The sequence below is a fragment of the Cynocephalus volans genome, chromosome 14 (genome assembly GCF_027409185.1).
Source record: "Cynocephalus volans isolate mCynVol1 chromosome 14, mCynVol1.pri, whole genome shotgun sequence".
NCBI classification, from domain to species: Eukaryota; Metazoa; Chordata; class Mammalia; order Dermoptera; family Cynocephalidae; genus Cynocephalus; species Cynocephalus volans.
The window spans coordinates 25974926-26000379 of NC_084473.1; the positions used below are offsets into that span (position 1 = coordinate 25974926).

At 55.3% G+C, this 25454-nt stretch overlaps 2 protein-coding genes across 7 annotated transcripts; both read left to right on the plus strand.

The window, feature by feature from the left end:
* Positions 1 to 5368: 5368 nt before the first annotated feature.
* On the plus strand, positions 5369 to 12940 carry EMILIN1 (elastin microfibril interfacer 1). Its single transcript, XM_063078517.1, has 8 exons — positions 5369 to 5863; positions 6781 to 6906; positions 7369 to 7589; positions 8604 to 10535; positions 10926 to 11042; positions 11493 to 11510; positions 11668 to 11805; positions 12227 to 12940. Exons 1-8 carry the CDS (start codon positions 5694 to 5696, stop codon positions 12562 to 12564), a joined length of 3060 nt encoding a protein of 1019 aa, XP_062934587.1. The 5' UTR covers positions 5369 to 5693; the 3' UTR covers positions 12565 to 12940.
* Positions 12941 to 13337: 397 nt separating this feature from the next.
* Positions 13338 to 24562, plus strand: KHK (ketohexokinase). Of its 6 annotated transcripts, none has more exons than XM_063078218.1 (10): positions 13338 to 13384; positions 13708 to 13945; positions 17470 to 17586; positions 19627 to 19758; positions 19945 to 20079; positions 21883 to 21955; positions 22627 to 22773; positions 23869 to 23957; positions 24073 to 24230; positions 24319 to 24562. In XM_063078218.1, the coding sequence occupies exons 2-10, from the start codon at positions 13854 to 13856 to the stop codon at positions 24402 to 24404; spliced, it is 1029 nt and encodes a 342-aa protein (XP_062934288.1). In that variant the 5' UTR covers positions 13338 to 13384; positions 13708 to 13853; the 3' UTR covers positions 24405 to 24562. The 6 variants fall into 6 exon arrangements, with proteins under 6 accessions (XP_062934288.1, XP_062934287.1, XP_062934290.1 ...); XM_063078217.1 differs by lacking the exon at positions 13338 to 13384 and adding an exon at positions 13405 to 13519; XM_063078220.1 differs by lacking the exons at positions 13338 to 13384; positions 19945 to 20079 and adding an exon at positions 13405 to 13519.
* The last annotated feature ends 892 nt before the right edge of the window (positions 24563 to 25454 follow it).

Consider the following 25454-nt stretch of genomic DNA (forward strand, 5'->3'; position numbering starts at 1 on the left):
TTCTCTAGCCGCACCGTCTCGCCTGCTCCAGGCACGGCGCTCGCAAGGGGCGGAGCTGGGCGGGGCCGCGGTGGGACGTCCCGCTGTAGAGGGTGGGGCGGAGCCGCGGACAGGCTTCTAGACGCTGTGCGGTGCGGTGCGGCGCAGCTGGCCGCAGCTGGGGCGGCCCCAGACGCGGTTCGCCGAGCTGTGGTGGCCGCCTTCCCCGAGCCAAGGAGTGGGCTAGGGCGAGAGTGCGGCGGCGGGGCCGGGCGGGATACTCGACCTGACCCGCAGGCTCCGACCCCCCTTCCTGCCCAGGCCCCCCGCATTGCTGTGCACGCTTCGCTTCCCGGTCCGGCCCAGCCAGGTGCTTCCTTTGGGTCGTGCCCTCTGTGTCCCCTCCCTGGCTCGGGCGGCGGGGACGAAGTGGGAGGCGACGCAGAGTGGGCACAGGGCTCTCTCCGGCGCCAGGCTTTCTGACCCGCCTCAAACCAAGTACACCGATCCTGCCTGTGCTCTGACCAGTGCCTGTCTTACCCGGGCTCCCGCCCGCCACCCCACCCCTGGAGGTGGGCGTCGGAAATAAAGCGGACCCTCCTGGAATCAAACCCCAAACGTGGGACTTCGGCCACTGGGAAATCATCCCCCGGATGTGAAGGAGGGGGAAGAGGAGGAAGGGCTGGGACGAGCAAGAGGGGTGGTGGGTTCGGGGCAGAGTGGGTCGCCCAGGAGAAAGAAGAGAGGTGGCTGCGGGTAGGCAGCTCTGGCGAGGGGAGCGGCACCCTAGAGCTCTACACCCCTCTGCCCAGCCAGAACCTTCTCCCCCCTCACTCCTTGCTCTCTCAGCTTCACCATAAAAGGGAATGGCACCAAGCCAGGCTGGGGCCGGGGGCTGGGCTGTTGCTCTGGAGCTGTCAGGGGTAATGGAAGCCAGTTGCTTTGCGGTAGAGGGGGGCCTCGGCTCAGGGGAGGGCTCTGCTTCTCTGAGCCAAAGAAAACTCTACAGGAGCTGCTATGGGGCTGAAGCAGCTGGGACAGGGGACCAACTTGCTGCCTGTGTGCACTGAGCTGGGGATGCACTAGCCCAAAGTGGGGTTCCCAGCACTGGGATCATCAGCAGTTTGTCTCCTGTGCTTCGGCCCAGTGGCTCCTAAACTCATTCCTACTTTTAATAGTCTGTAGTTCCCCTGGCCTCCTGCCACCACACTCCCAGCCCCCACCCACTATTTCCTGGAAGTTTCGTACTTATAATCCCAAGTCCATGTCCCCTCCACATAACATTGGTGAAACCCCAGACATGTACTCCCTTATGCATCCCTCAGCAAATGAGCGGTCTTGTTCCTGGCCCTGCTCTGAGAGAGTGAGGGTCTTGGTCTTAAAGGATTCCGCAACATTATACTTCATGTCTCCTGGAAATTTGAAGCAGATCCAAGTCCAACCAGACACTTAAGTCTACTGTTGAATCAGAATTACACCTCCCTTTTTAATATAATTTCTATCTCTAGGCTGACCCTGGAAGGTAAACTTTCTAGATTGCAAGTGACATTAGAGATAGCCTTGGAAGTGCTTCAGATTTCCAAGGCTGTCCTAAAACCAGCTGGCCCATGTGCATAGTATTCTAGACTATCAGAGCTTAAGGGGGACTTCAAGGTAACTTTTTTTTTAAAAGATGACCGGTAAGGGGATCTTAACCCTTGACTTGGTGTTGTCAGCACCACGCTCTACAAAGTGATCTAACCCGCCATCCTATATCAGGATCTGAACCCGGGGCCTTGGTGTTATCAGCACCACTCTCCTGAGTGAGCCACGGGCCAACCCTCAAGATAACTTTTTAGATGGAAACTGAGGTCCAGAAGATAACTGATTTGGCCGAGGTTCTGTAACTGGTTAAAGACAGTGTCACCTATTCTTTTTAACCTTACATTCCATGTCACACTGTGGACTCTATAGGTTGTCCTACAGTCAGAGACAAGAGGGAAAGGATTTATTTTAGAACTACCCAGAGAGCTGGCCAGTTAGTTCAGTTGGTTAGAGCACAGCCTTATAACACCAAGGTCATGGGTTCAGATCCCCATACTGGCCAACTGCCAAAAAAAGAACTACCCAGAAGTGTCCTTCACTTCCCAGAACTTCCTGTGCGTGGGTCAGCAAGTCTTAATCAGCCTTGAATGGGTCATTTGGCATAGTGCCTGGAAGAACTAAGATAAAAATGGTCTCTGGGGCTGTCCAGTTGGGTCAGTTGGTTAGAGTGGTATTGTAACATAAAGGTCAAGAGTTCGGATCCCTATACAGGCCAGCCACCCTCCCCCGCAAAAAAAAAAATTATATTAAAAAATGGTCGCCAGGACTGAACTAGACTCAGCTGAGAACTGACAAAGCTTGAAAAAAGCTTGGATGGAAAAGTGAGAGAGGTCTCACCCTGAGGGGACTTGGGGGGAAGGAGATAATTGGGGAGGGGGTGCTTATAGAGCTTAATCTCTGTGATTAGTGTGATGATTTCAAGGAAGGGACATGATGGGACAAATCGTACAACAGATTTTTGAACTTCAGAGGGCAGGAGAGGGAATAGGTGACAATCGGGCAGAAATAAGATGGCTGGGATGACTTCGGGTTGCCAGAGGCCCCCTGAAGGGAGAGGAGAGGGGAAAAAGCAGAGAAAGAAAACCCATAGTTGCAGATAGGGCAATCTGGATAGGAAGTGGGTTGTCTTCCTGCCATGGCCAGAGCCAAGGCCTGGGCCTTGTGCAGAGACCAGAGACAAAGCTGCAACCTTCCACTGACACTCCTTGAAATCAGGATCTCCTGTGAATATTTCCTTCAAGCCTCCCTGTGTGCTGATCCCCAGGCCTCCAAGGGACAGCCACAAATTTCCATTTCTATTGGTTCCAGCATTTCCTTTTGCCACCCTGTCTTTCCACCAGCATTTCTGGACCACAGGACATCAGAGGCACATCACATAGAGTCACATTGAAGATGTAGCCTCCATTCTCATGGCTTCCAACTTCTGCCTTACAAATAGTTCCCAGAATCAAGATCCCCATTTCTAACCATTCCTTGGACATTTATTTCCACTGGGATGTTACTCCCATCCTAAATTCAGTATGTCCAAACTAAGGTCATCTTTTTTCCCCCCTCTAAACCTGCTACTCTTCCTGATTTCCCCATTTTAGCTCACACCCTGGAATCTTCTCTGGTGTTTCCTTTCATCGGGTCTCTCATGACCTAAGCAGTCACCAAACAGTCACAACGTTCCCTTCCTTTCCATGGTCACTGTCACCACCTCAGCCCAAGTCTGCATCACTTTGCAATGTAGAATATGGAAGGGACCTTAGACAACACACAGACTCTCAGTGGCATCGTGGGATTTGCTCAAAGTTATAACACTAGTTAGAGGAGGAACTGGGAGTAGATTCCTTGTCCTCTGATACCCTATTCATTGCTCTCATTGATAATATCTTCTTTTTTCTGTGCACGTATATACAGTTTCCTCTACTAAAAAACTTACAATCCAACCTCCTAACCAGTCATTTGAACCTCTCCCTAATTTGTCCACAATCTACTTTTCTGACTTTCTGTCCCACTTCTTTCTGACACAAATAAGAGCTAACATTTATCAAGCATTTACCAAGTGACAGGTGCCATTCTAAAATGCTTTACATGTATTAACTTACTTAACCCTCACAAACCTGTCACAGAGGGTACTATTATTATTCCTGTGTTACAGATGAGGAAACTGAGACAGACCTCTTTCCCTGAGCCTGAAGTCTCTCCCCTCCCCTTGTCTCTGTCCTTCACTCCCCCATACTCCCCACCCTCTGAAGTACTGTTCAGGTTCTATCTTTTCCAGCAGCTCTCCTCTGACTTTATCTTTTCCATCAGCCAACTGTCTTTCCCTTCCTCTTAGCCAGAACACACATCATCCGTTTGTCCTGCCCCCTTGGCACTTGGTTTCTCCTGCCTTGTGGTAATTCTCTGTTTGGGGGCTCATGCCCCATCCCCAACAGACTCAGTTGCTCCTTAGTGGACAGTGACTGAGTCTTATACGTGCCTTTGCTACCAGGGCACCTCCATAGTTCCTGGCACATGGCATTTTCCTGTCTTCTTTCTGTCTAGTCCCTCAGCTTCTCTCTCCCAAGCATCCTACTACATGGAAGACCCTGGTCCAAAACACGATGGTGAGTGCCTGATGGTGAAGGGGCCAAGCTTACCGATCCAGAAATCTCACAAGGAGCTTTCAGGGCAGGCAGATGGCTCTTTGTGCACTACAGAGAGGCTATCAGACTTGCCTACAAGCTAGGGAGTGACTTCTCTTGGCACTATACAGATAGGTTTATAGAGATAGGTCAAAATTTACCACCCCATTCCTCCACACCCCCAGTTATGGCCTGATCTTCAGCAAGACAAGCCTGGGACCCATGTTCATTTAGCCCTTTAAAAAAAAAGATTCTTAGGGCCGGCCTGTGGCCCACTTGGGAGAATGTGGTGCTGACAACACCAAGTCAAGGGTTAAGATCCCCTTACCAGTCATCTTTAAAAAAAGGAAAGAAAGAAAGAAAAAGATTCTTTCTCCTCTTGCCCATGTCCCCTCCATTGCTTGATAGATAGAAGACTGCTTCCCTTTTCCAGATTCCTTTCTTTTTCTGTCTTCTCTGGATTTCCTGACTGCCTCAGTGGAGTCCTATCTCCTTTTCCTCCCTGGCCCAGGAGCCCTCTCTTCCCTCCTCCTTCTTTCTTCCAAATCATCTCAGCCCTACCATTTACTTGCTGCATTACCTTGGACAAGTTACCTTCCCACTCTGGGCCTCCATTTTCATGTCTCTAAAAGGAAGCAGCATGGACTAGATGGTGAGTGACGTCCAGCTGAGCCCTGGGAGTTCATTCTCCCTTTGGCAGTCTTCCCCTCCTGCTCTCCCCTCTGGGCTCCCTCTCTCAGGTCCTCTCTCCCAGGGGAGGCCTGCCCTAGCCCCAGGAGAGCTGTGGCTCTGGCTCCCGTTCTCTGTCTGAGTGACCAGCCCTGGGCCTCCTCCCCAGCTTTGGCCCCGGCTCCAGCTCCATGTGGCCCGTCTGAGAGGCTGGCCCCAAGCCCGGCGGCAACTCCACATTTCTCTGTTTTTCCTTTTTTTTTCTCTCTTTCCCTGAGTTAACAAGAAGCAGATGTGGCGCACGATGTTTGGAGAGGTGGGGGGAGGAAGGGAGGCCGGCCCGCCAGTCAGACACGGGGGGAAGGGAGGGGAGTGAGCCAGGGAGAGGAGGCCGGCCCGCCCCACAGCCACTCTTGCGCCTCTGAACAGCCACAGGGGCAAAGCCCTGTCACCCCAGCATCTGGTCATCAGGGGAAAAGGACAGAGAGACCAGAGAGGGCCAGCTGAGGCAGGGGGTGGAGGCCCAGGAAGCAGCATCTGAGAGGGGCAGGACCAGGCACAGGAGGCCAGGGGGCACAGAGAACAAACTCCCCTCAGAGCAGAGAAGAGGAGAGCGGAAGGAACCGAGGGAGGAACAGACGGGAGCCTGAGGAGGAAAGAGGAGGGGGAGAGGGGTCAAGCCAGGCAGCCAAGGAGGAGGCGTGTGGCTGGGGGCTGCCGGCAGGAAGCCGGGAACAGGACTGGTCCGGCTTGCGCCATCCCGTGGAGCATCGGCATCCCCCGGGGCCAACAGAGGCGCCAGTGGTCAGGCAAGGATGTGCCTCTGAGGCCACTGCGGAGTGCCCCACCATGGCCCCCAGCACCCTCTGGAGCTGCTACCTCTGCTGCCTGCTGACTGCAGCTGCGGGGGCTGCTAGCTACCCTCCTAGAGGATACAGCCTCTACACGGGGGGCGGCGGGGCCCTCAGCCCCGGAGGGCCCCAGGCCCAGAGCGCCCCCCGGCCCGCCAGCCGCCACAGGTAAGAATTTGGGTTCCAGCTGGAGGCTGGAGGTGGGTGGGAAGGGCAGTAAAAAGGCGGGTATTCTGGCCACCACGTTGGCTACCCTCCCCTGGGCTGTGTCCCCAATGCAGGAAAGGGGGGGGAGAGAGGAAGCCCATCCATCAGGTGGTGCCTCACATGCCCACCTTCCTGTGGAGCCTTTTCCAGGGCCCCCTGAACAGATCGCTCCATGGGTAACCTAAGGGGGGATCAGCTCCCACATCCTTCCCATGGGAACCTGCGGTTAGCTGCCCAGGGCCACTACCCTGAGGGGCGTGGGCCAGGCCTTTCTGCCAGCCCCGGATCCTCAAGCAGACCTTGTGTTCCTTTCTAGGGCTTCTTTGGCCCCAGCCAGCAATCCATAATCCTGACACCACTCCTGCTCTGCTCCCTCCAGCCGCACACAGATCAGTGGCTGGCATGAATGCGGCCAAGAGTGTAGAACTGTAAACTCCAAGGCGGGCAGGGCTCCTCAATGGCTATTCTCCACTTAACCCCGAGCTGGACCTCAGCCTGCCCCTGTCTCTTCCCCTGAGGGGTTGGTGGAAGCCGTTTTCCAGGGGACCTTGCTGGCCAGTGAGGACTGAGACAGGGCCAGAAAGGGACACACCAGTGATTTCATAAATTCAGAGGCTCCCCAAGATGCCACAGCCACAAGAACTGACTTCTCTGTGGTTGTGGTTTTCCATTCTGCACCTCTCTCCATCTTGAAAAGTCTTTATCTGCTCCTGCTACGGGGTGGGGGTGGGGGGTGCTGCCCCTGCCAAGGCCCTGGCTCTCACTGGTCCCTGAGGGCCCTTCAACTTTTGACATCCTCCCCGGCTCTGGTAGCCCCTAAGCCCTCTTTTGGGGCGTGTGTCTCTGGTGCTTGAGCCCAGGTGGGGTTGTGCCTACAGGAACTGGTGTGCCTACGTGGTGACTCGGACAGTGAGCTGTGTCCTTGAGGATGGAGTGGAGACCTTCGTCAAGCCGGACTACCAGCCCTGTGGCTGGGGCCAGCCTCAATGTCCCCGAAGTATCATGTAAGCCCCCAATGCTGGGGGATGGGCACTTGGTGGGAGCTGGGCAAGGGCAGAAGGTGGGTGGCCAACTTAGGGAATTTGTGAAAAGCATGTCGCAAAAGGCAGGACAGGGCTTCAGCCAGAGCCATTCTTTGGAGATGCTGAGGCAGCAGTTTGGCTGGTGGGATACTGACGGCAGACTTACCATACCTGCCAGCCCCCAAATGCCTTCTCTGGGATGGGTCATCCTCAAGGAAAGGCACTCAAGGTTCCAGCACAGGGCAAAGGGAGGAAGAGTGGGATTTGGCCCTTGGCCAAAACATTGACAGTTGTCAACTGAGCAAGGCCACATGCTAGACAGTCAGGGGGACACAGCCTGAAGGACAGGCCTTTCCTATCAGCAGCTACCCATCTCTGAGGACAGGGGCCAGGGCCACTGACCGTACAGGGAGGAATAAAGAGGTGTCCCTCTGCCTCTGCCAGGTACCGCAGCTTCCTCCGCCCTCGCTACCGTGTGGCCTACAAGACAGTGACAGATATGGAGTGGAGGTGCTGTCAGGGTTACAAGGGAGATGACTGTGGTGAGGGTCCTGCCTCAGCGCTGGGCCCTGCACCTTCTACCCCCCACCCCCCACCCCAGCCTGCCCGCCCCAACCTCTCTGGCTCCAGTGCAGGCAGCCACCTCAGTGGACTAGGCGGAGAAGGTGAGTGTGGGAGCTGCTGGGGGGTGGGAAGTGGGGGTCTCTGTGCTCTGAGTCAGAGAGAAGAGAGGAACAGAAGGGAGTTCGTGAGATCCCTGAGATTCCATATGTGTGTGTGTGTGCGCGCACGCGCGTGTATGTGTGTGTGAGAGAGAGAGAGAGAAAATGCGCTCACACACACCCACGTATGGCCAAGATCCTTCCTAGCTAGGAACAGCTGTGGGAGGAAGGGGGCATTCCTTTGAGGAGCTTGGTCCATGGGGATAGAAATTGAAACTACAAGTCCTAGCATGCACTGTACTTGACTACAGGTCCCAGACCCCTCCACAGCCTCTGGAGACTGCAGGTCCCAGAATGCAGTATTTCCCTTGTGTGTGCCGGGCACACTGGATGTGCTCTGTTTCCCTGCCAGCGAGATAGCCATACTATAATTATAGAAACAGGAAGTTCTGGCTGACTCTCTGATAATCCAGCGAGGCCCCAGCTGGAGGCTTGGGAGAGAGGCTTGCCACAGAGCCTCGTGTTTGTCCCTATGTTGTTGTATGGAAGTGCCGCCCAGTACCAGCTACTGTTGTGGTACCCAAAGTGCCTGCCCCACATTCCCATTTCATTCCTCTTGACAGCCCTATGAGGGAGGACAGAGAGTGTCATTTTCATTTAATAGATGAGGAAATAGTTTCCAAGAAGTTAAGAAGCACTGTGGATAAGTGAGAAGGACATGGGCTTGGTGGCCAGAAGATGATCTGGGTTTGAAACTTGGCACTGCCACTTATTAAACTTGTAATCCATGGCTGGTTACCTCCTATCTCTGGTCCTCTGTTTCTATAAAATGGGAAGTTAATAGTATGTGCCCAAGGGAGTAGTTGTAAGGGGAACAGATCCATAGTTCAAATTTGACCCACAGGAGAGGCAGAGCCAGCCTGGGCCTCTGACTCTTGCTGGAGCTGGGGTGAGCAGGAGGCAGGCCCTGAGCTCTAAGGTCCAGCCCATGTTTCCTCTGCTTTCCCCTCTCTTCAGGTCCTGGGGAATCTGAAAAGGTGCAGCAACTGGAGGAGCAGGTGCAGAGCCTGACAAAGGATCTGCAAGGCCTTCGGGGTGTCCTGCAGGGACTGAGTGGGAACCTGGCAGATGTGCAGAGGGCTGTGGAGACAGCATTTAATGGGAGGCAGCAGCCAGCAGATGCGGCTGCCCAGCCTGGCGTGCATGAAACCCTCAACGAGATCCAGCACCAACTGCAGCTTCTGGACAATCGTGTGTCCACCCACGACCAGGAGCTGGGCCACCTCAACAACCATCAGGGTGGCAGCAGGGGCAGCAGCGGTGGCAGTGGCAGGGCCCCATCCCCGGCCCCAGCTTCTCCTGGCCACAGTGAGGAGCTGCTGCGACAGCTGGAGCAGCGACTGCAGGAGTCCTGCTCTATGTGCCTGGTGGGGCTGGATGGCTTCCGCCAGCAGCAGCAGGAGGACAGGGGGCGGCTGCGAGCGCTGGAGAAGCTTTTGGCCTCTGTGGAGGAACGGCAGCGGCAGCTCGCAGGGCAAGCCATGGGCCGCAGGCTCCCTCAGGAATGCTGCCCTCCGGAGCTGGGCCGGCGATTGGCAGAGCTAGAACGGAGGCTGGATGTAGTGGCCGGCTCGGTGACAGTGCTGAGTGGGCGGCGAGGCACCGAGCTGGGAGGAGCTGCCGGGCAGGGAGGTCACCCCCCAGGCTACACCAGCCTGGCCTCCCGCCTCTCTCGCCTGGAGGATCGCTTCAACTCCACCCTGGGGCCCTCGGAGGAGCAGGAGGAGGGCTGGCCTGGGGCTTCCCGGGGACTGGCCCACTGGCTGCCTGCTGCCCCGGGCAGGCTAGAGAAGCTGGAGGGACTGCTGGCCAATGCGAGCAGGGAGCTGGGTGGGCGGCTGGATCTGCTAGAAGAGCAGGTGGCAGGGGCTGTGCAGGCATGTGGGCAGCTCTGCTCTGGGGTCCCTGGGGAGCAGGACTCTCAGGTCAGTGAGATCCTCAGTGCCTTGGAGCGCAGGGTGCTGGACAGTGAGGGACAGCTGCGGCTGGTGGGTTCAGGTTTGCACAAGGTGGGAGCAGCTGGGGAGGCCCAGCAGGCCATGCTGGAGGGACTGCAAGGGGTCGTAGGCCGGCTCCAGGACCGCATGGATGCACAAGACGAAGCAGCTGCAGAGTTCGTGCTGCGGCTCAATCTTACAGCAGCACGGCTGGGCCAACTGGAGGGTCTGCTGCAGGCCCGTGGGGATGAGGGCTGTGGGGCCTGTGGAGGTGTCCAAGAGGAACTGGGTCGCCTTCGGGATGGTGTAGAACGCTGCTCCTGCCCCTTGTTACCTCCACGGGGCCCTGGGGCTGGGCCAGGTGTTGGGGGACCAAGCCGGGGGCCCCTGGATGGCTTCAGTGTGTTCGGGGGCAGCTCAGGCTCATCCCTACAGGCTCTGCAAGGAGAGCTCTCTGAGGTTATTCTTACCTTCAGCTCCCTCAATGACTCACTGCACGAACTGCAGACCACCGTGGAGGGCCAGGGCGCTGATCTGGCTGATCTGGGGGCCACCAAGGACAGCATCATTTCTGAGATTAACAGGCTGCAGCAGGAGGCCACAGAGCATGCTACGGAGAGTGAAGAGCGCTTCCGGGGCCTGGAGGAGGGACAGGCACAGGCTGGCCAATGCCCCAGCCTGGAGGGGCGACTTGGCCGTCTGGAGGGAGTCTGTGAGCGCCTGGACACTGTGGCTGGGGGACTGCAGGGCCTGCGCGAGGGCCTTTCCAGACACGTGGCTGGGCTCTGGGCCGGGCTACGGGAAACCAACAGCAGCAGTCAGATGCAGTCAGCCCTCCTGGAGAAGCTGCTGGGGGCGCAGGCGGGCCTGGGCAGACGGCTCGGTGCCCTTAACAGCTCCCTACTGCTCCTGGAGGACCGTCTACACCAGCTCAGCCTGAAGGACCTCACTGGTGAGGGGGCATGGGGGACCCCTTTCGAGCCCTTTCTTTCTCCTCCCGAACTCCACAACAGCCCAGCCTTGATCTCACCTGCTTTCTCCCACCTCTGCCCAGCATGAATTGCAGCCCCAAACCATTGTCCCACTGTTAGTTTGTCCACAAGAGATGATGCAAGGTCCTAGCTTCCTGCCCTCCCTCTGGCTGCTCAGATGGGTCTGTGGGTAGGTGGGTTGTTGCTCTGCCAGCCAGGTACCCAGCATGGGCAGCGAGGGGCCCCATCTCCCCCACCACCTGCAAAGCCCCACCTGTTTCATCCATCTCCCTGTCCACGGAGCCACCACCTGCCTTGTTCATTGGATACTTGCTTTATGGCTCTCCTTCAACTTAGTTTTGTCACTATAGGGCCTGCGGGTGAGGCTGGACCCCCAGGGCCTCCTGGGATGCAGGGGCCCCCAGGGCCTGCTGGACCTCCAGGACCTCCAGGCAAGGATGGACAAAAGGGACCCATCGGGCTGCCAGGTATGTGGGCTGAGACCCTTGCTGCAGTGAGGGTTGCCACTCTCCTGGGCAGCTCCAGGCTTGATAGTCCACTCTGAACTTGACAGAGAAAGGGAAGAGGTGAGGAACTGGGGGTCCTATAGGGCCCATAGGGGAAAGATAGCAGAAAGGGACTAGGAGCTGGGACAGTCACAGCATTTGGCTAATTGGATATGTTGGCGCCTCTGCTGTATTGGAAACTAAGGCTGAGCTGACAAGGGCTATCTGGGGTGTGAAGGGCTGGAGACTAGGGCTCACGGCCCAGCAGTTGAACAGAACAGACCCTACCTATTCCTCCTTTTCTTGATACCCCCATTCCTGCTTTGAAGTCCACATAGGCCCCAGCACAGTGGAAGAGACTCAGCAGATGTTTGCTGAGTGACTTAGTGAGTGCTGCCCTACTTCTTACTGCACCCTTTCCTCTTCCCACAGGTCCCCAAGGTGAACAGGGTAAGTTCCTCTCATGTGATTCTGGAGGGAGGAGAACTGAACTAGGGGTTGGAGGATGGCAGTCCTCAGGCAACCCTCGGGCTAGATCTAGGAGGAGAAGGGGGCAGGTCAGCTCTGCCCCGGGCATCTGCTCTAACACCCACCCTACCCCCCCCAGGAGTGGAGGGGGCACCAGCAGTCTCTGTGCCCCGGGTGGCATTTTCAGCTGCGCTGAGTTTGCCCCGGTCTGAACCAGGCACAGTCCCCTTCGACAGAGTCCTGCTCAATGATGGAGGCTACTATGATCCCGAGACAGGTAAGCCTGGGAAGGGGCTGCACTGAGTGCTTGGGGAAATGGGCAAGGCTGTGCAGTGACACCTTCTCATACATGCCTCTTCCGACAGTGTGAATCTTTTCACTCCCTGAGTTGGGGAGACCCCTGCTCTTTCCTTCATTTAATCATTCTCGCCACAGCTTGGGCTGGGAGATGGGGAAGGGAGGGGAGGAGTCATTCAGTCAACAGGTCTTTACTGGGTCTGCTCCTGCCCAGGCACTGTTTTAATGCTGGGGATTCAGTACTGAACAAAACACCAAGTTCCTTGTAGCTTACATGCTAGTGGAGTACAGGTGAAGGGGCTCAGCGGGTCCCTTCCTAATCCAGGAATTCTGGGTGGGCTTCCCGAAGCCTTCCTGATCCTGGCGCTGTCTCCGCTCCTGACGGCCATCCTTGTCCCCAGGCGTGTTCACGGCGCCACTGGCCGGACGCTACTTGCTGAGCGCGGTGCTGACTGGGCACCGGCACGAGAAAGTGGAGGCCGTACTGTCCCGCTCCAATCTGGGCGTGGCCCGCATAGACTCCGGCGGCTACGAGCCCGAGGGCCTGGAGAATAAGCCGGTGGCCGAGAGCCAGCCCAGCCCGGGTGCGCTGGGCGTCTTCAGCCTCATCCTGCCGCTGCAGGCCGGGGACACGGTCTGCATCGACCTGGTCATGGGGCAGCTGGCGCACTCGGAGGAGCCGCTCACCATCTTCAGCGGCGCCCTGCTGTACGGGGACCAGGAGCTCGAGCAGGCGTAGACAGGGGACCGGCTCGACCCGCCCGAAGTGCCTGCGCCGGCCCAAGAGCCAGCGAGGGCGGCGGGCTTCCCAGGGTCTCGGCCTGGGACGGGGCACCCAGCCCCTGGCGAGCGGCCGCACCCGCACCCGCCGCGGTACTGGCGCCCAGAGCACGCCGGTTCGGGGACTCCGGGGTCCCCTAGTCCAGACTCGTGGCCTGACCACTGTTCCCTCCAGGACCTGGACTGCGGAGGGGCCGATCCTCGCACCCTTTGCTCCCTCAACCGGCCCTCTAGGCCGATTCCCTGGGCTCCAGGGCTCTCTTGAGCAGGCTCTGGCCCCACCGCCACACTAAACTGTTCAGGAATAAAGACACTTGGTTTTTTCTAAAAAAAAAAAAAACGAAGTCACCGTTCTGCTCCAGTACCTGTTCAGGGGTAGAAGGAGGACATAGGGGACGGGCGGGGGAAGACGGCGGCCTACAGAGGGCATCCCGGGTTCCGGACCGGCCTCGCCCTTCCAGTCATCTTGGCCCGAGTGGCTCTGCCTGCCATGGGCTCGGGGGGCGCGGACCGCAACGTGCTTCGGCCCCTTGGGGTCGCAGCGGGCACCTTCCCTCATCACGCCCTGCCGCAGGAGTCCGCCAGGGGGCGCTCGGTGCCTCCCGTCACGTGACGCTCGCCGCCCACCTGGCGGCCCTGGCCGCTGGGCGGCGCGGACGGGGCCTCGGCTGGGAAGGGCCGGGCTTCGGGGGCGGGGCAGCCGCGACGGCGCGAGCAGAGGCTTAGGTTGCGGGGGCGGGGCTGCGGCTGCCAGGCCCGCTCAGTCCCTCGGGTCCAGGGTAAGGAGTCTGAGCGGGAGGTGCAGGAGAGGGCGGGAACGGTGGCTCATTTCTAGAGCACTTTCTCTTTGCATTCATGAGATTGCTTAGCCGCGCTTTGGAGAGGTTTGCATCAGCTCGAAGTCCATCTGACGAGTGAGTAAACTAAGGCCGAGTAGTGGGAAGCGTTGCCATCTGCAGGGCCAGGCAACCTGCTAAGGGAAGGTCAAGGAACAAGACCTCGGGGTTGGCGTTCCCAGGCCAGTTTGGGTCAGTGGGCGTCGGGAGAAAGGGCCCTGCTCCTTTCCCTGCACCCCAACTCACCGCACCCCTCTCCGCTGTAGGAGGCTCCCTGGAGGAGGAGCTCCGCACTCGGAGGAGGAGCCAGGGTAGCCCCTGGGAGCGGGGACACAATCCTCCAGGATAAGAGGCATTGCTGGGGAAGAACCGCATCAGCCGGTTTGGCAGAAAAAGTTCCGGGAGCAGCCTCATGGAAGAGAAGCAGATCCTGTGCGTGGGGCTAGTGGTGCTGGACGTCATCAGTCTGGTGGACAAGTACCCTAAGGAAGACACAGAGATAAGGTAGGGGCGCCCGGGCCCCTCGGAGACCCCGGAGCCGCTGCAGCCCAGGTTTGTGCCCGGAAGCCAAAGCTACGGAGCTGGCGAGCCAGGGACCCCTCAGTGAGACAGTGAGAGCCCAGCCTCTGAGCCGGCGCCCTCTGCCTGGGAAGCCTGGAGAGCTCCAGCAGGAGAGGAGAGGAAGGAATTGAGGCCTTTAATAATAAGGCCAGGCTTTGGGTGTCATTGTGTTAGCCAATCCCCACCTCAACCCTGCGACCTTGGCAGGTATCAGCATCCTCATTTTACTCATAAGCAAGTGGAGACTGAGAAAGTGATCTATCTAAGTACACAACTGGTAAGTTGTGAGAACAGTTTCCTTCCCCCCGCCCCCCCCCCCCCCCCGTATGGGGATCCAAATCCTTGACTTTGGTGTTACCAGCACCAAGCCCTACCCATTGAGCAACCAGCCAGCACCCCCCCTGCGCCCCCCCTTTTTTTTAACTCCAAGCATCAGCACGAAGTCCTTTCACCAACATTTACTTCTAATTTGTTTACCATATATATGTCTCACTTATTTCTAGAAAAGATTGAAGTAGCTTACAGTAAGAGGTGTGTGCCGTTAGACTGTTCAAGAACTTTTAAAACTGTGCTATTAGAGCTTTGACTGTAGCTCAGGGCTTGCTGGCACGGGAAGTGAGTATGGAGATGTTGTGGGTTATGGATAGAGCTGGTTCATCAGCCACACAGACTTCTCCCTGGTGCCACATTCCAAAAGGAATTTACCAGAAGTCCTTTTACAAGGGTCAGCAAGCACCACAGTGGAAAACATCCTTTTCGGTTGTCTGGTAGAAGCTGAAGAGTCATTTGTTGGTTCTCATACTTAGTTCTGATAAGGGCCATACCATTACACCCATAATGCCTTGAAGGCATTTCTGTGGGCACGGGCTGCTAGCTTTCTCCTGGTGCAGTCTATCTCTTAGAAAGCTGAGAATTTCTCCTGGTTATCAGTTGTCTCAGCCAAGAACTGGATAAAAGGCAGTTCCGGACTGAACTCTGGAAGACAGTACAGCTCTGATAACCATGAGGCTAATCGAGGGGAGAGACCATACTCTTCAGACCCAGAGTCCACAAACACTGCCACATGCATTGTCTCATACTCCCCGCAGCCGCCCATGGGAACTGTGTAAGGATGGGGCACATGCTTCATATAGATGAGGAAGCTGGAGATTTGGAGGAATTAATTATTTGTTTAAGGCAGTGAGTTAATGAGTAGCAGAGCAGCAATTACAGCTCAAGTCTCCTAACTCAGAGGCTAGTGCTCCAGCCTTCTTCGTCTCTTGACTCCCTGTCCCTTTGCTGCTGCCCGTCTTTGTTTGGCAGAGGTGCAGCGCGCAGGGATAGTGCAAAAGGGGCACAGGCTGTGCTTCTGTGTAGGTAACCCACTTACCAAGGTGGCGTCAGCCCCAGGACAGGGTGCTCAGTGAGGAGTTAGGCTTTCTCTCAGGGAAACAGTGCAAATTCCGGAGCGACGGGTTCTCTAAGCACTGTGGAGGGTCTGGGGGAGACCCAGAGAGGGATACTAGAGCCGAAGCCCCATTCCCTGTGAGATTAATTATGTTGGGAGACTAGAGGAAGGTCCTGCTAGCTCCCACGCTGCCGGGGCAGGTTCTAAAGGTGAGTCCTAAGTGAGGCACCTCTCCAAAGAGACCCTGCCCACGTATGCTGCGCTCCCTGCCCTTCAGAGTGTGCCTCCTCCTCTCCTATCCCCATGGCTCAGCTTCTCTGCAGTCCAGCTCCTGGACTCTTGCGCCTCCCAGAAGAGCAAATCTGAGTGGGGACCCAGTCCTTCCTGGGCACCTCAGCCCCATCTGTTCCAGGGTCTCTGTGCTTGACAGGCTGTTGGGAACTCTCAGGAGCTACTCCCAGGAGCTCAGCCAGACCCCTGAGGAGTGAGTCTCAGCCCACGCTGAGAAGAGCCTTCCAGAGCATCCTCGTACTCAGCTGAGCATTTTGGCACAGGAAGTATCAGTGTGACTTTAAAGGTTTTTCACGGAGTAAAATTCCTCACCCTTTCTTAGAAACCTCTTCAAAGGCTGGCTGGTTAGCTCAGTTGATTAGAGTACAGCCTTATAACACCAAGGTGGTGGGTTCAGATCCCCATACTGGCCAGCCACCAAAAAAAAAAAAAAAAGTATTAAACCACTGGTTGACATTTGGCTTTAAGAAACAACAACAACAAAAAAAACCCTCATCAAAGCTTGGGCCTAACTGCTTTTCATTTAAAAATACAAGGAAATAGTAATAGCTTTTGGAGTCAGGAAACCTGGGTTCTGATGTCACCTTTTTTTCCCCACCTATTTCAGCTTTGTCATTTTAACTGTTGTAAACTTGAGCAAGTCAGATCCCTCTAGACTCCTTCTTACTTTGCATGAAAGTTTCTCTAAAGCACATAACTTGAAAAATCTTTGACACTTTACAAATTAGTATTCTTTTTTTCTAATGAGATGATGCTCTCCTTTTCCCAAGGCAGAAGGAAACTTCAAGGTTAAGTTCCCTTTATATATACAAATATACCTTATAATATGAGATATATTTGTGTTCAAATATCTCTTTGTACCCAAATATACCTTAACCTAAAATTTTGGTTATTTCTCCTAATTAGTGCTCCTTTGGTACTTGTTGCTCTTATTGTAAGCTGCCATAATAATTATTATTTTCTTTTTGGAACCAGCACAATAGAAATAACAACATATACTGTTTACCTCGCAGTGTTACTGCAGCACAAATGAGAAATTGTTAAAGTGCTTTGATCCTATGTGTGCAAGTTATCCCTTTTGTTGTTGATGATGACAGTGAAGCCCTTTAGGTACATCTTTTTTTTTTTTTTTTTTTTTGGATAGATTTTCAGTAAAGATGGAGGAAAACCAGTCTTCACCCAATAATCTTTTTAATTTTGACATCGTAAAAGTTAGCCCCCCCGCTTCTTAAGTGATCACAGTGTGCAGATTTGCTCTCTGGTCTTACTCATTTTATTTGATAACTGCAGTTATTATTGAAGTAGGCTCTCCTAAGACAGGAGTGGGTAGTAAATGTGATAGCTTTGGGAAGAAACACTGAGTTTCCAAGGTCCTTGGAGTTGATGCAGCTGTCAAGAAGGAGGCTGAAGGTACAGCCCTCTGGGAGCAGTGCTGACCTGGGAGAAGGGGGTCATTGTAACTGAGGAGGAGATGACCCAGACTTAGCAGGGCCCTCAAACTGTGATGGACCCGAGTGAGTGGTTTCCTGATGCCCTAAGAACAGGTGGAAGCATCGAAAGTTATCTCTGTGAGCTTGAATTTAGCCTGGGCTGGGGAAACAAGACCCGGCCCTCAGCCAAGCCCCTCCTTCAGCTGAGCCTCAGCGGCCCCATGTAGAAAATGAGACCGTGGCCTTGATGCTTTCTGAGGGGAACCCCAGTTGTTACGTTCTGTGGGCCCGACACAGGGGACTGGGGTTGGCCCAGGACCAGTCTGCTGGGGCTGCCAGATCCTCCTTGTGCTTCACAGGTGCTTGTCCCAGAGATGGCAGCGTGGAGGCAATGCGTCCAACTCCTGCACAGTTCTCTCCCTGCTTGGAGCTCCTTGTGCCTTCATGGGCTCACTGGCCCCTGGCCATGTTGCCGAGTGAGTCCAGGGGGGAGCACTCACTGGGGGAGGCTTGCATGCAGGATTGCGGGGGAGGGGGAGCAAGCAGTCTTAACCCGGGATGGGCGGGGTATAAGAAATAGTTTGTGGCCACCGGAAGGGGTGTGAGGGGCACGTTGGGCAGTGGAGGACTAGACTCCCAGGCCCCCCTGGTGTGGCTTATCTGCTGTTCAGGTGTTAACAGTTCCTGCGAAGGTCAAGGGCGCACTTCCACAACCTGCTTCCTGGCCACTCCCCGGAGCGTGCTTCAGCTTCCCCACCTTCTCCTTCCTTGCCTCCTACAGACTTTCTGCGGTGGATTTGCCTTTGCCCTCTGAAGTCCCTTATCCTGGCTGTGCTTGAGGCAGAAGGCAGTTAGGGACGTGCTGTACCTGTCCTCCTCAAGGACGTCCAGCATCCATGGCCCCCAGACCCAGGCCCACAGTTTATTTCCCAGTGGAGGGGTAGGGCCAGTGCTCATGTCCCCATTGTTCCGTGAAGCAGCCAGAGTACCCTGCCCAAGGACACCTGGAAGGCTTGTGCTAAAGCTAGGCCCAGAACCCATGCCTCCCAGCTCCACAGCTGTCAAAGCCACAGCCCATAAGTGGCCCATGTGCTTTCTCAGTGTTGGCTGCTTCAAGGACCCAAGAGTCCTTTGACCCCTGGCGCTGCCAACTCAGCAAGCATTTATCGGGAGGTGAGGCCCACACTTTGTCCATTGTGAGCACCGGGGCAGGCTGCCAGGTTGCTGGCCTGTGAAGCACAGCCCTTTGAACCCTGGTTTGAGGGGGGCTACTGCCGGAGCCCAATGACTTGAGCCACAGACAAACTCCCCACGTTGATGGATTGGCATGACATGAATAGGGGGCGAGAATCTGCCCCGGGATATGGACAGAGGGACTCAGAGCCAAGGGCTGGTCACTTGTTAACTGCTTCAATAGCACCTTCCCTCCTAGCTGGAGGCAGGCCTGTGGCTCTTGCTCAGGATGGTGGACTCTCCTTTACGTAGCAGTCATGCTGATGGGTGGGCCATTCAGAACTCTCCCCATGTGTCCAACATTTAACGAACACCTACCATGTGCCAGGTAGTGTGGTACAAAAAGTTATTTAGCAAAACAAACCATATTTCTGATGCTTTGGGAAAGCTACTAAAGGATCCTTGAGTTGTAAGTCAAGGAATGATGCCCTGACTTAGTGCCTTTTTACAAATCTGTATGGTCCAGCTTTGATGTTGCTGAAAGTGGGGTCTGGCCATAGTGAGAGAAGCCAGGATGGTGGCTGGACTGCTGGGCATAATTGTCAGCTCTTGCGCACAGAACAGTGCATTCTCAGAGAGGGCTGGCTTCTTTGTTCTCCTGCTGGTGCAGTCTTCCTGGGGGTATGCCCCTGGGCTCACTCTGATGGGATGGCATTCTAGGAAAGGGTCTTAGACCAGGCCCATACTGAGTGGCACAGGCACTGGGAGCCAGCTCCCAGCCCAGGACGGTCCACCTGGCTGTGAGAGGACAGGGCAGTGAGCGGGCCCACCTCCTGGCTCGGCGTCCCAGAGGCAGGTGTAGAACAAGAGGAATCACAGCGTTAGAAGTGGAAGGGACTCCGGGGAAGAAAGCACTGTGAGGATGCAGAGGACAGCTGGGGCAAAGTATTACCTTGGTAATTAATTATTAATTCTGCCTGGACCTTGCGTTAAATGGACTACAGTGCCCCCACTCCTGGCTTGGTTCAGATGGGATACAGGTTCTAGGTCCCAAATCTACCCCTGTCCTACCTTTATGAACATGAGCAAATCAGGATTGGAGTTTGCTTGTCAGGACTTAAAAAAATGTCCCTTAGTGTTTCTCTCTCTGAGCCCCAGGCTCTGCAACCCTGCCTCTCCCGTTCCCTTACACAGCTTGTGGCAAATCTGTGATTCTCAGTTCTCTCCTAGCCCCCTCTGCTTGCACTCTGCCTTTCAGGGGCCCTAGTGGCCCTGCTAGCTGCCCTCCAGTCCCCAAAACCCTTGTCGAACTGCAACTCCCGCGGGTTACTCCGCCCTGGCAGTTTTGTCCTGGATGACCTCCGCCGCTATTCTGTGGACCTACGCTACACAGTCTTTCAGACCACAGGCTTCGTCCCCATCTCCACAGTCATCATCAACAAGGCCAATGGTAGCCGCACCATCCTATACTCCAGGTTTGTACACCCGTCTGCGCTTTGCCAGCTGCTGCCGCCATCACTAAACTCCCTGAACAGGACCCTTCTTCTCTCAGAGACCCATGTGCTCCAGCACCCCTCCCCACTCCCATGGGAGGTCCAGGCCACTTTCAGGCTCTAATCTGTGTCTCCTTGCCCTTTCCTTGGCTCGGGCTTCACCCCAAGCTTCCTGGTGGCTGACTTCAGGCGGCGGGGCGTGGATGTGTCTCAGGTGGCCTGGCAGAGAGACGGGGAGACCCCCAGTTCTTGCTGCATCGTCAGCAACTCCAATGGCAATCGCACCATTGTGCTCTATGACACGTAAGGCCCCCCGGCCTCACCCTGCCACAACCCACCAATCAGTTCCCTCACTTGCCACCGTGGGCATCCCAACTGCTGCAGCTTCCCTGTACCAGAAATTGCCCCCATGCCAACCTGTCCAGTGATTTCTGAATTGTTTTCAATTAGGGGAGAAGAGGGGTGGAAAGGATTGGGCTTTGCTCTGCCTGGTGACTTGGCCTTGGTCAACACCAAGAATGGGCAGGCAGGTCTGTACAAAATATAATTTATGATGTGATTGCTCCATAATCAGTCAATCAGCAGCTTGGGTGTGGGTGTGGGTGTGGGGAAATTGTTCTTAGGACAGAGGGATTGGAGGTGTGATTCAATCCATCTCAAGCCCTGAAGGGCTAGGGGACCCACTGGGATTTCCAGGGTCAGCCCCAGAGTTGCCAGCTTACATGGCACCGGGGAGCTGGGCTTTGGCTGTTCAAAAGAGATGAGCCCCCGAAGGTCTTAGCATGATGAAGCCAGACCAAACATGCCATACACCATTTGCAGCCATTGCTGGAGGAGAGAGAAAGGGACACTGTGGGTCAGCAGACCAGGGCCACCTGATGTGGTACTAATCTCGGGGGAGGAAGCACCCCTTCAGGGTCCCAAGCTACTCAGGAGAATGCCCATGGGCCTAGACCCTTCTCACTTCTCCCAGACTCCCTCCTGAAGAATCTCAGAGGTTTAGTTTCCTGAGAACCTAGTATGCCAGGTACTGTGTTAAGGCTGGGAGAGTCCAAGCCCAGCTTCCCTGTGGTCCAGGCTGTCCCTACTGCCCAGCATGACCACTGGACCTGGGGGAGAGGAGCAGTCATCCTAGGACAAACTTTATAGTCCCTAGGCTCCATATGTGCTGGCAAGTGAGTGGGCGGGCATATGCACTAGAGCTGACCTTCGGATTGGGCAACCCTAGCCCTCTGCCCATTAAGCAACAATTTGTAGCAACTTTGATCAAGGACACCACATGGATATTCACAGGAAGGGAGGGAGAGGAGCTCTGAGGAGAAATGTTTATTGCCCACTGGCCTCAGTCCAGGCACATTCACTCACATACCTCCACCTGCCCCAGGCCTGTGAAGCTGGGGGTTTTGGCCCCACTTACCAATGGGGAAGCAGCCTCAGAAGGGCCCAGGTCACACAGCTAGTTAAGTGGGTGAAAGATTTAGCCACAGAACATGGAGGGAGGACCATTGGCTGTGTGCAGGTCTCCAGCCAAGGAGGGTAGAGGCAGACCCCTTCCAGGGTCTCCACCTGTAAGCCAGCCAAACATATAAACTCTACCTTAAGTGCTAACTTATACCTCAGGGTTGCAACAGGGAGCTGCCAAACTCAGGACAGGGGTGCTGTGGGTGCCACAGGCAAGCTCCCAGCCCTGGGGCACCAGAAATGAGCGGGACCATCTGAGCGCAGCAGAGCAGCCACGGGCCTTGCAGTTGGCAGAGTGCTGCATGCATGGTGCTGTGCGCTGCCCACAGGGGGATGCTGGGAAGTGTAGTCTCTGGTACTCCCGGTGCATTCTGGGAGATGTGGTCTCCGAGGCACAGAGCTGGCCCCTTGACCAGTGTTGCAGTTGAATTTACCCTTAGATAATATCACTGCCTCAAACTCAGCAAGGGGCACCCCAGCAAACTGGGACAGGGCCCTCCTGGAGCAGAGCCTGAGATGCTGTGCTCTAGATCCAGCTTCCTGCCATGCTGCCAGCAGCTCCGCACAGGTCCCCAGTTACAGATCTTAGCCCTGGCTGACCTCATCATGCCCCTTCTTCTCTGTCCTTTTCATCTTGTGACCTAGGAACCTGCCAGATGTGTCTGCTAAGGACTTTGAGAAGGTTGATCTGACCCGCTTCAAGTGGATCCACTTTGAGGCAAGCCCCGCCCTACCTGTGTTTTGAGCAGCTGAACCTGCTAGTCCCTTCCACATGTTCTGCCTCATTCTTCGTTTCTTTGAAGCATGAAGTACCTTAGAAATAAATGAATCTGACCTCCCTCATCCCCTCTCCATCCTTCCTTAGTGTTTTCAGGTGAGGAAACTAAGACCCAGAAAGATTGGGTGACAGTGGAGGTCACACAGCAGGCGAGGTCCAGTGCTTTCTGTGTTACAGGCTGCTTCACCTCCTCTAACTCTACTTCTGGCAGGAGGCTGGCTTCTTAGGGTCTGACCCCTTATCTCTGGAGAAGAAGGAATGAGAGAGCCTGAACCAGCTACAGGGAACTAGAACCTTCACTCCAAGAGAGAAGTTTTGGAGTCTGGGTGGAAGAAAACCCTGAGGAGTCCTGAGTTCTAATTCTAGCCCTGTCATTTAACTTATTGTAGGTTCTTCAGAAAGTCTTTTTTATTCTTTAGTCTCTTCATCTGTGAAGTGGGAGAGCTAGCTGATAAGGTCTCCAAGGTCCATACAGCTCTAGCATGTGGTAATTTAGGATGGTTCTAGCCCAGCCTCCTCCCAGCTCCTCTCCCTCCTCACCCAGAGTTCCAGCAGGGAGGGAAGAATGAGCCAGATCCCAGCCAGTCCTGAGCTGCCCTGTCCTGCCCCAGGGCCGGAACGCATCAGAGCAGGTGAAGATGCTGCAGCGGGTAGAACAGCACAATGCCAGGCAGCCTCCGGAGCAGAAGATCCGGGTGTCCGTGGAGATAGAGAAGCCCCGAGAGGAGCTGTTCCAGTTGTTTAACTACGGAGATGTGGTGCGTGCTCCATCAGCCTGTGCTTGCCACATCCAGCTAATTTGGTTCTTCAAGGGAGTCAGAGAGTCCCCTTGTCCTACCGACCACGCTTGGAATGGCAGTTCATGGCTTGGTGGTGTGTTGGAGGGCAGGGGGCAAAGCAAACAGGCAGACCCCCAGCTTTGGGCTCTGGTGCAGGCCTCAGCATTGGCCAAGGAATAGAATTTCTCCACCCCAGGTGGGTGCGTGGGTATAAGGGTGCCCAGAAGGCTTGGACAGGGCCAAGACAGCCAGGGGAAAGCCTTTGCGCAAATATCTCCTCTCTTAGTCTTCTCAGTCTTTTCCTCTGCAAAATGAGGGGACAGAACTGTTCTCTGAGATTTTGTCCAACCCTGGGGTGGGTGGCAGGTTGTGGGAGCTACTAGGGGTGACAGGAGGGTAGGAAGGAGACTTGCACAAGGTAAATTTGCGCAGGGCTGGGATGTAAATGGAATTTGGGTGATAATCCCAGCATCATAGCTGAAGCTGGTTGGAGACCACTCAACCTGTTGGTCCTCAATCTTGGCTACATGTTAAAAAATATGGATGCCTGAGGCCCAACCTCTTGTTTTTTATTTGATGGGTAGGGAATAGAACCAAGGCGTCGGTTTTTTGTTTGTTTGTTTTTACCCAAACTCTCTCTGGATATTCTAATGTGTGGTTAGTGCTGAGGGAGCTCTAGAGTCCCTGCCCCTTTTACAAATGAAGAAAACAGACCTAGAGAGCATAGTTGTGTGCAAAAAAATAAAACAAAACACACTCCTGAGAGCCGTATAGTTTGACTCGGCGGTGGCAGATTTTGCCCCACAATGGCGCTCAAGGCTCTCTGTGGGTCTTCAATTCACTGACCTTAGAACAAACTGACCAGGGCGTTTGTGTCACAATTTACAGGGTTGTATTTTAGCGTATCTTAAGCAAGTATAAAAATGTGTTCCTGTGGGACGGTGAGATGCTATGTTGGGGATTTATGTGGCCATGTTGGGGGAGTCGTGTTATAATGTGGGGGCAACACCAGGCTGCTGCTGGTGAGTGACTAGAGTTAGCAGTGACCACCAGCCTCTCTTCCACTGCCCGCAGGTGTTTGTCAGCAAAGACTTGGCCAAACACTTGGGATTCCAGTCAGCGGAGGAAGCCCTGAGGGGCCTGTATGGTCGTGTGAGGAAAGGGTGAGCTGGCAAAAGCAGGAGGGGGCCCTGGAGACGGGGGTGAGCCGGGACCCCAGGGGTCTGCCCTGCTGGGGCGGGGCTGGGCTAACTCCTGGCTGAGTGGCGGGTCTTGCAGGGCTGTGCTGGTCTGTGCCTGGGCTGAGGAGGGCGCCGGCGCCCTGGGCCCTGATGGTCAGTTGCTCCACTCCGATGCTTTCCCACCTCCCCGGGTGGTGGATACTCTGGGGGCTGGAGACACCTTCAATGCATCCGTCATCTTCAGCCTCTCCCAGGGTGAGTACCCACCCATGCAAGGGAACAGGGCTGGTGCCAGCCCCTGCCCAGAGCACCAGGCTGATCCAGCTACTTGTCCCTCTTCCAGGGAAGAGCATGCAGGAGGCCCTGAGGTTTGGCTGCCAGGTGGCCGGCAAGAAGTGTGGCCTGCAGGGCTTTGATGGCATTGTGTGAGAGCCTGTGGCAGCAGGCTGGCGTCACTGCTGCCGTGGCCCTCTCCTTTCCATCCAGCTTGGCATCCGGGCTGCCCTGCTCCTTGGGCAGACGCAAGCTGTGGAGAGGACTCTGCCTGTGTGTCCTGTGTCCCCCACATGTCTCACCCTACAGAGCCTCAAAACAAATAAATCTCGCCATGATCCAGCTTTGTCTGGCAGTCTGTTCTTCCCTGATGCCCCAATTGCTTTGGTTGGGGATTCCCGAGGCTTTGACACTACAGTCCTCCTTCTTTTCATCCATTCCCCAAATTAATCTTCCCACCCAGGCCAGAGGAGAGGCTGCCTAAGCCAGAGCAGCAGGAAGTGCCCCAAGCTTGCCACCAGCTCTGTCCTCAGAGTGAAGGAGGCTCAGCTCTTCCTGGTGAAGAGAAGCCACAGTGCGGTAGGTACAGACCTTGAGCCTTCCTGGCTGGGGAGGACTCAACTCCCCGCATTCCAGCGAACCTTCCAAACGACCAGAAGCCACGAGAAAAGCTCCCCTGGGCCCCTGGGCTGTACAGGGTCTCCACTCCCATGACCTCAGGAGCTGGGAGTCCACATGGCTGAGCCAAACTGACAGGCTGGTGGGCAGGGAGCCTGCTCTGTGATTTGGTGGGGCCTTCACAGTCCAAACATATCTTCTCCGTGGACTGGCCCAGAGCCTGAAAGCCCCCACTTGGAGCCTGCCTTGTAAATAAGGTGGTGCGTCAGCCACACGTGTGACCCAGGATACAGTGTTGCTGTCCCTCGGGGAGATCAGATGAGGAGGGCATAATGGAATTGGGGGCCAACTCCAATATGGGAGTTGGGGCAGGATGAGTAAGGCCATAAAATGTGGTGAAGAGCGTGGGCTTTAGAGTCAGACAGACTTGAATTCAAATCTGCCATTTAATTAGCTGTGTGTCACTTTAGGATACATAAAATTGATCTTCCTCAATTTCCTCATCTGTCAAATGGAGATAATTCTGTCTAGTCATAGAATTACTGTGAGGGTAAAATCAGGGAATATATAAAATGCCTAGCATGGTAC

Excerpts from the sequence above, each read along its gene's own strand:
- EMILIN1 (XM_063078517.1), top strand. The coding sequence starts at position 5,694 with ATGGCCCCCAGCACCCTCTGGAGCTGCTACCTCTGCTGCCTGCTGACT. Across the intron at positions 6,907-7,368 it reads CAATGTCCCCGAAGTATCAT|GTACCGCAGCTTCCTCCGCC; the intron begins GTAAGCCCCCAA and ends TGCCTCTGCCAG. Across the intron at positions 10,536-10,925 it reads CAGCCTGAAGGACCTCACTG|GGCCTGCGGGTGAGGCTGGA; the intron begins GTGAGGGGGCAT and ends TTGTCACTATAG.
- KHK (XM_063078218.1), top strand. The coding sequence starts at position 13,854 with ATGGAAGAGAAGCAGATCCTGTGCGTGGGGCTAGTGGTGCTGGACGTC. Across the intron at positions 13,946-17,469 it reads AAGGAAGACACAGAGATAAG|GTGCTTGTCCCAGAGATGGC; the intron begins GTAGGGGCGCCC and ends TGTGCTTCACAG. Across the intron at positions 24,231-24,318 it reads CATCTTCAGCCTCTCCCAGG|GGAAGAGCATGCAGGAGGCC; the intron begins GTGAGTACCCAC and ends TCCCTCTTCCAG.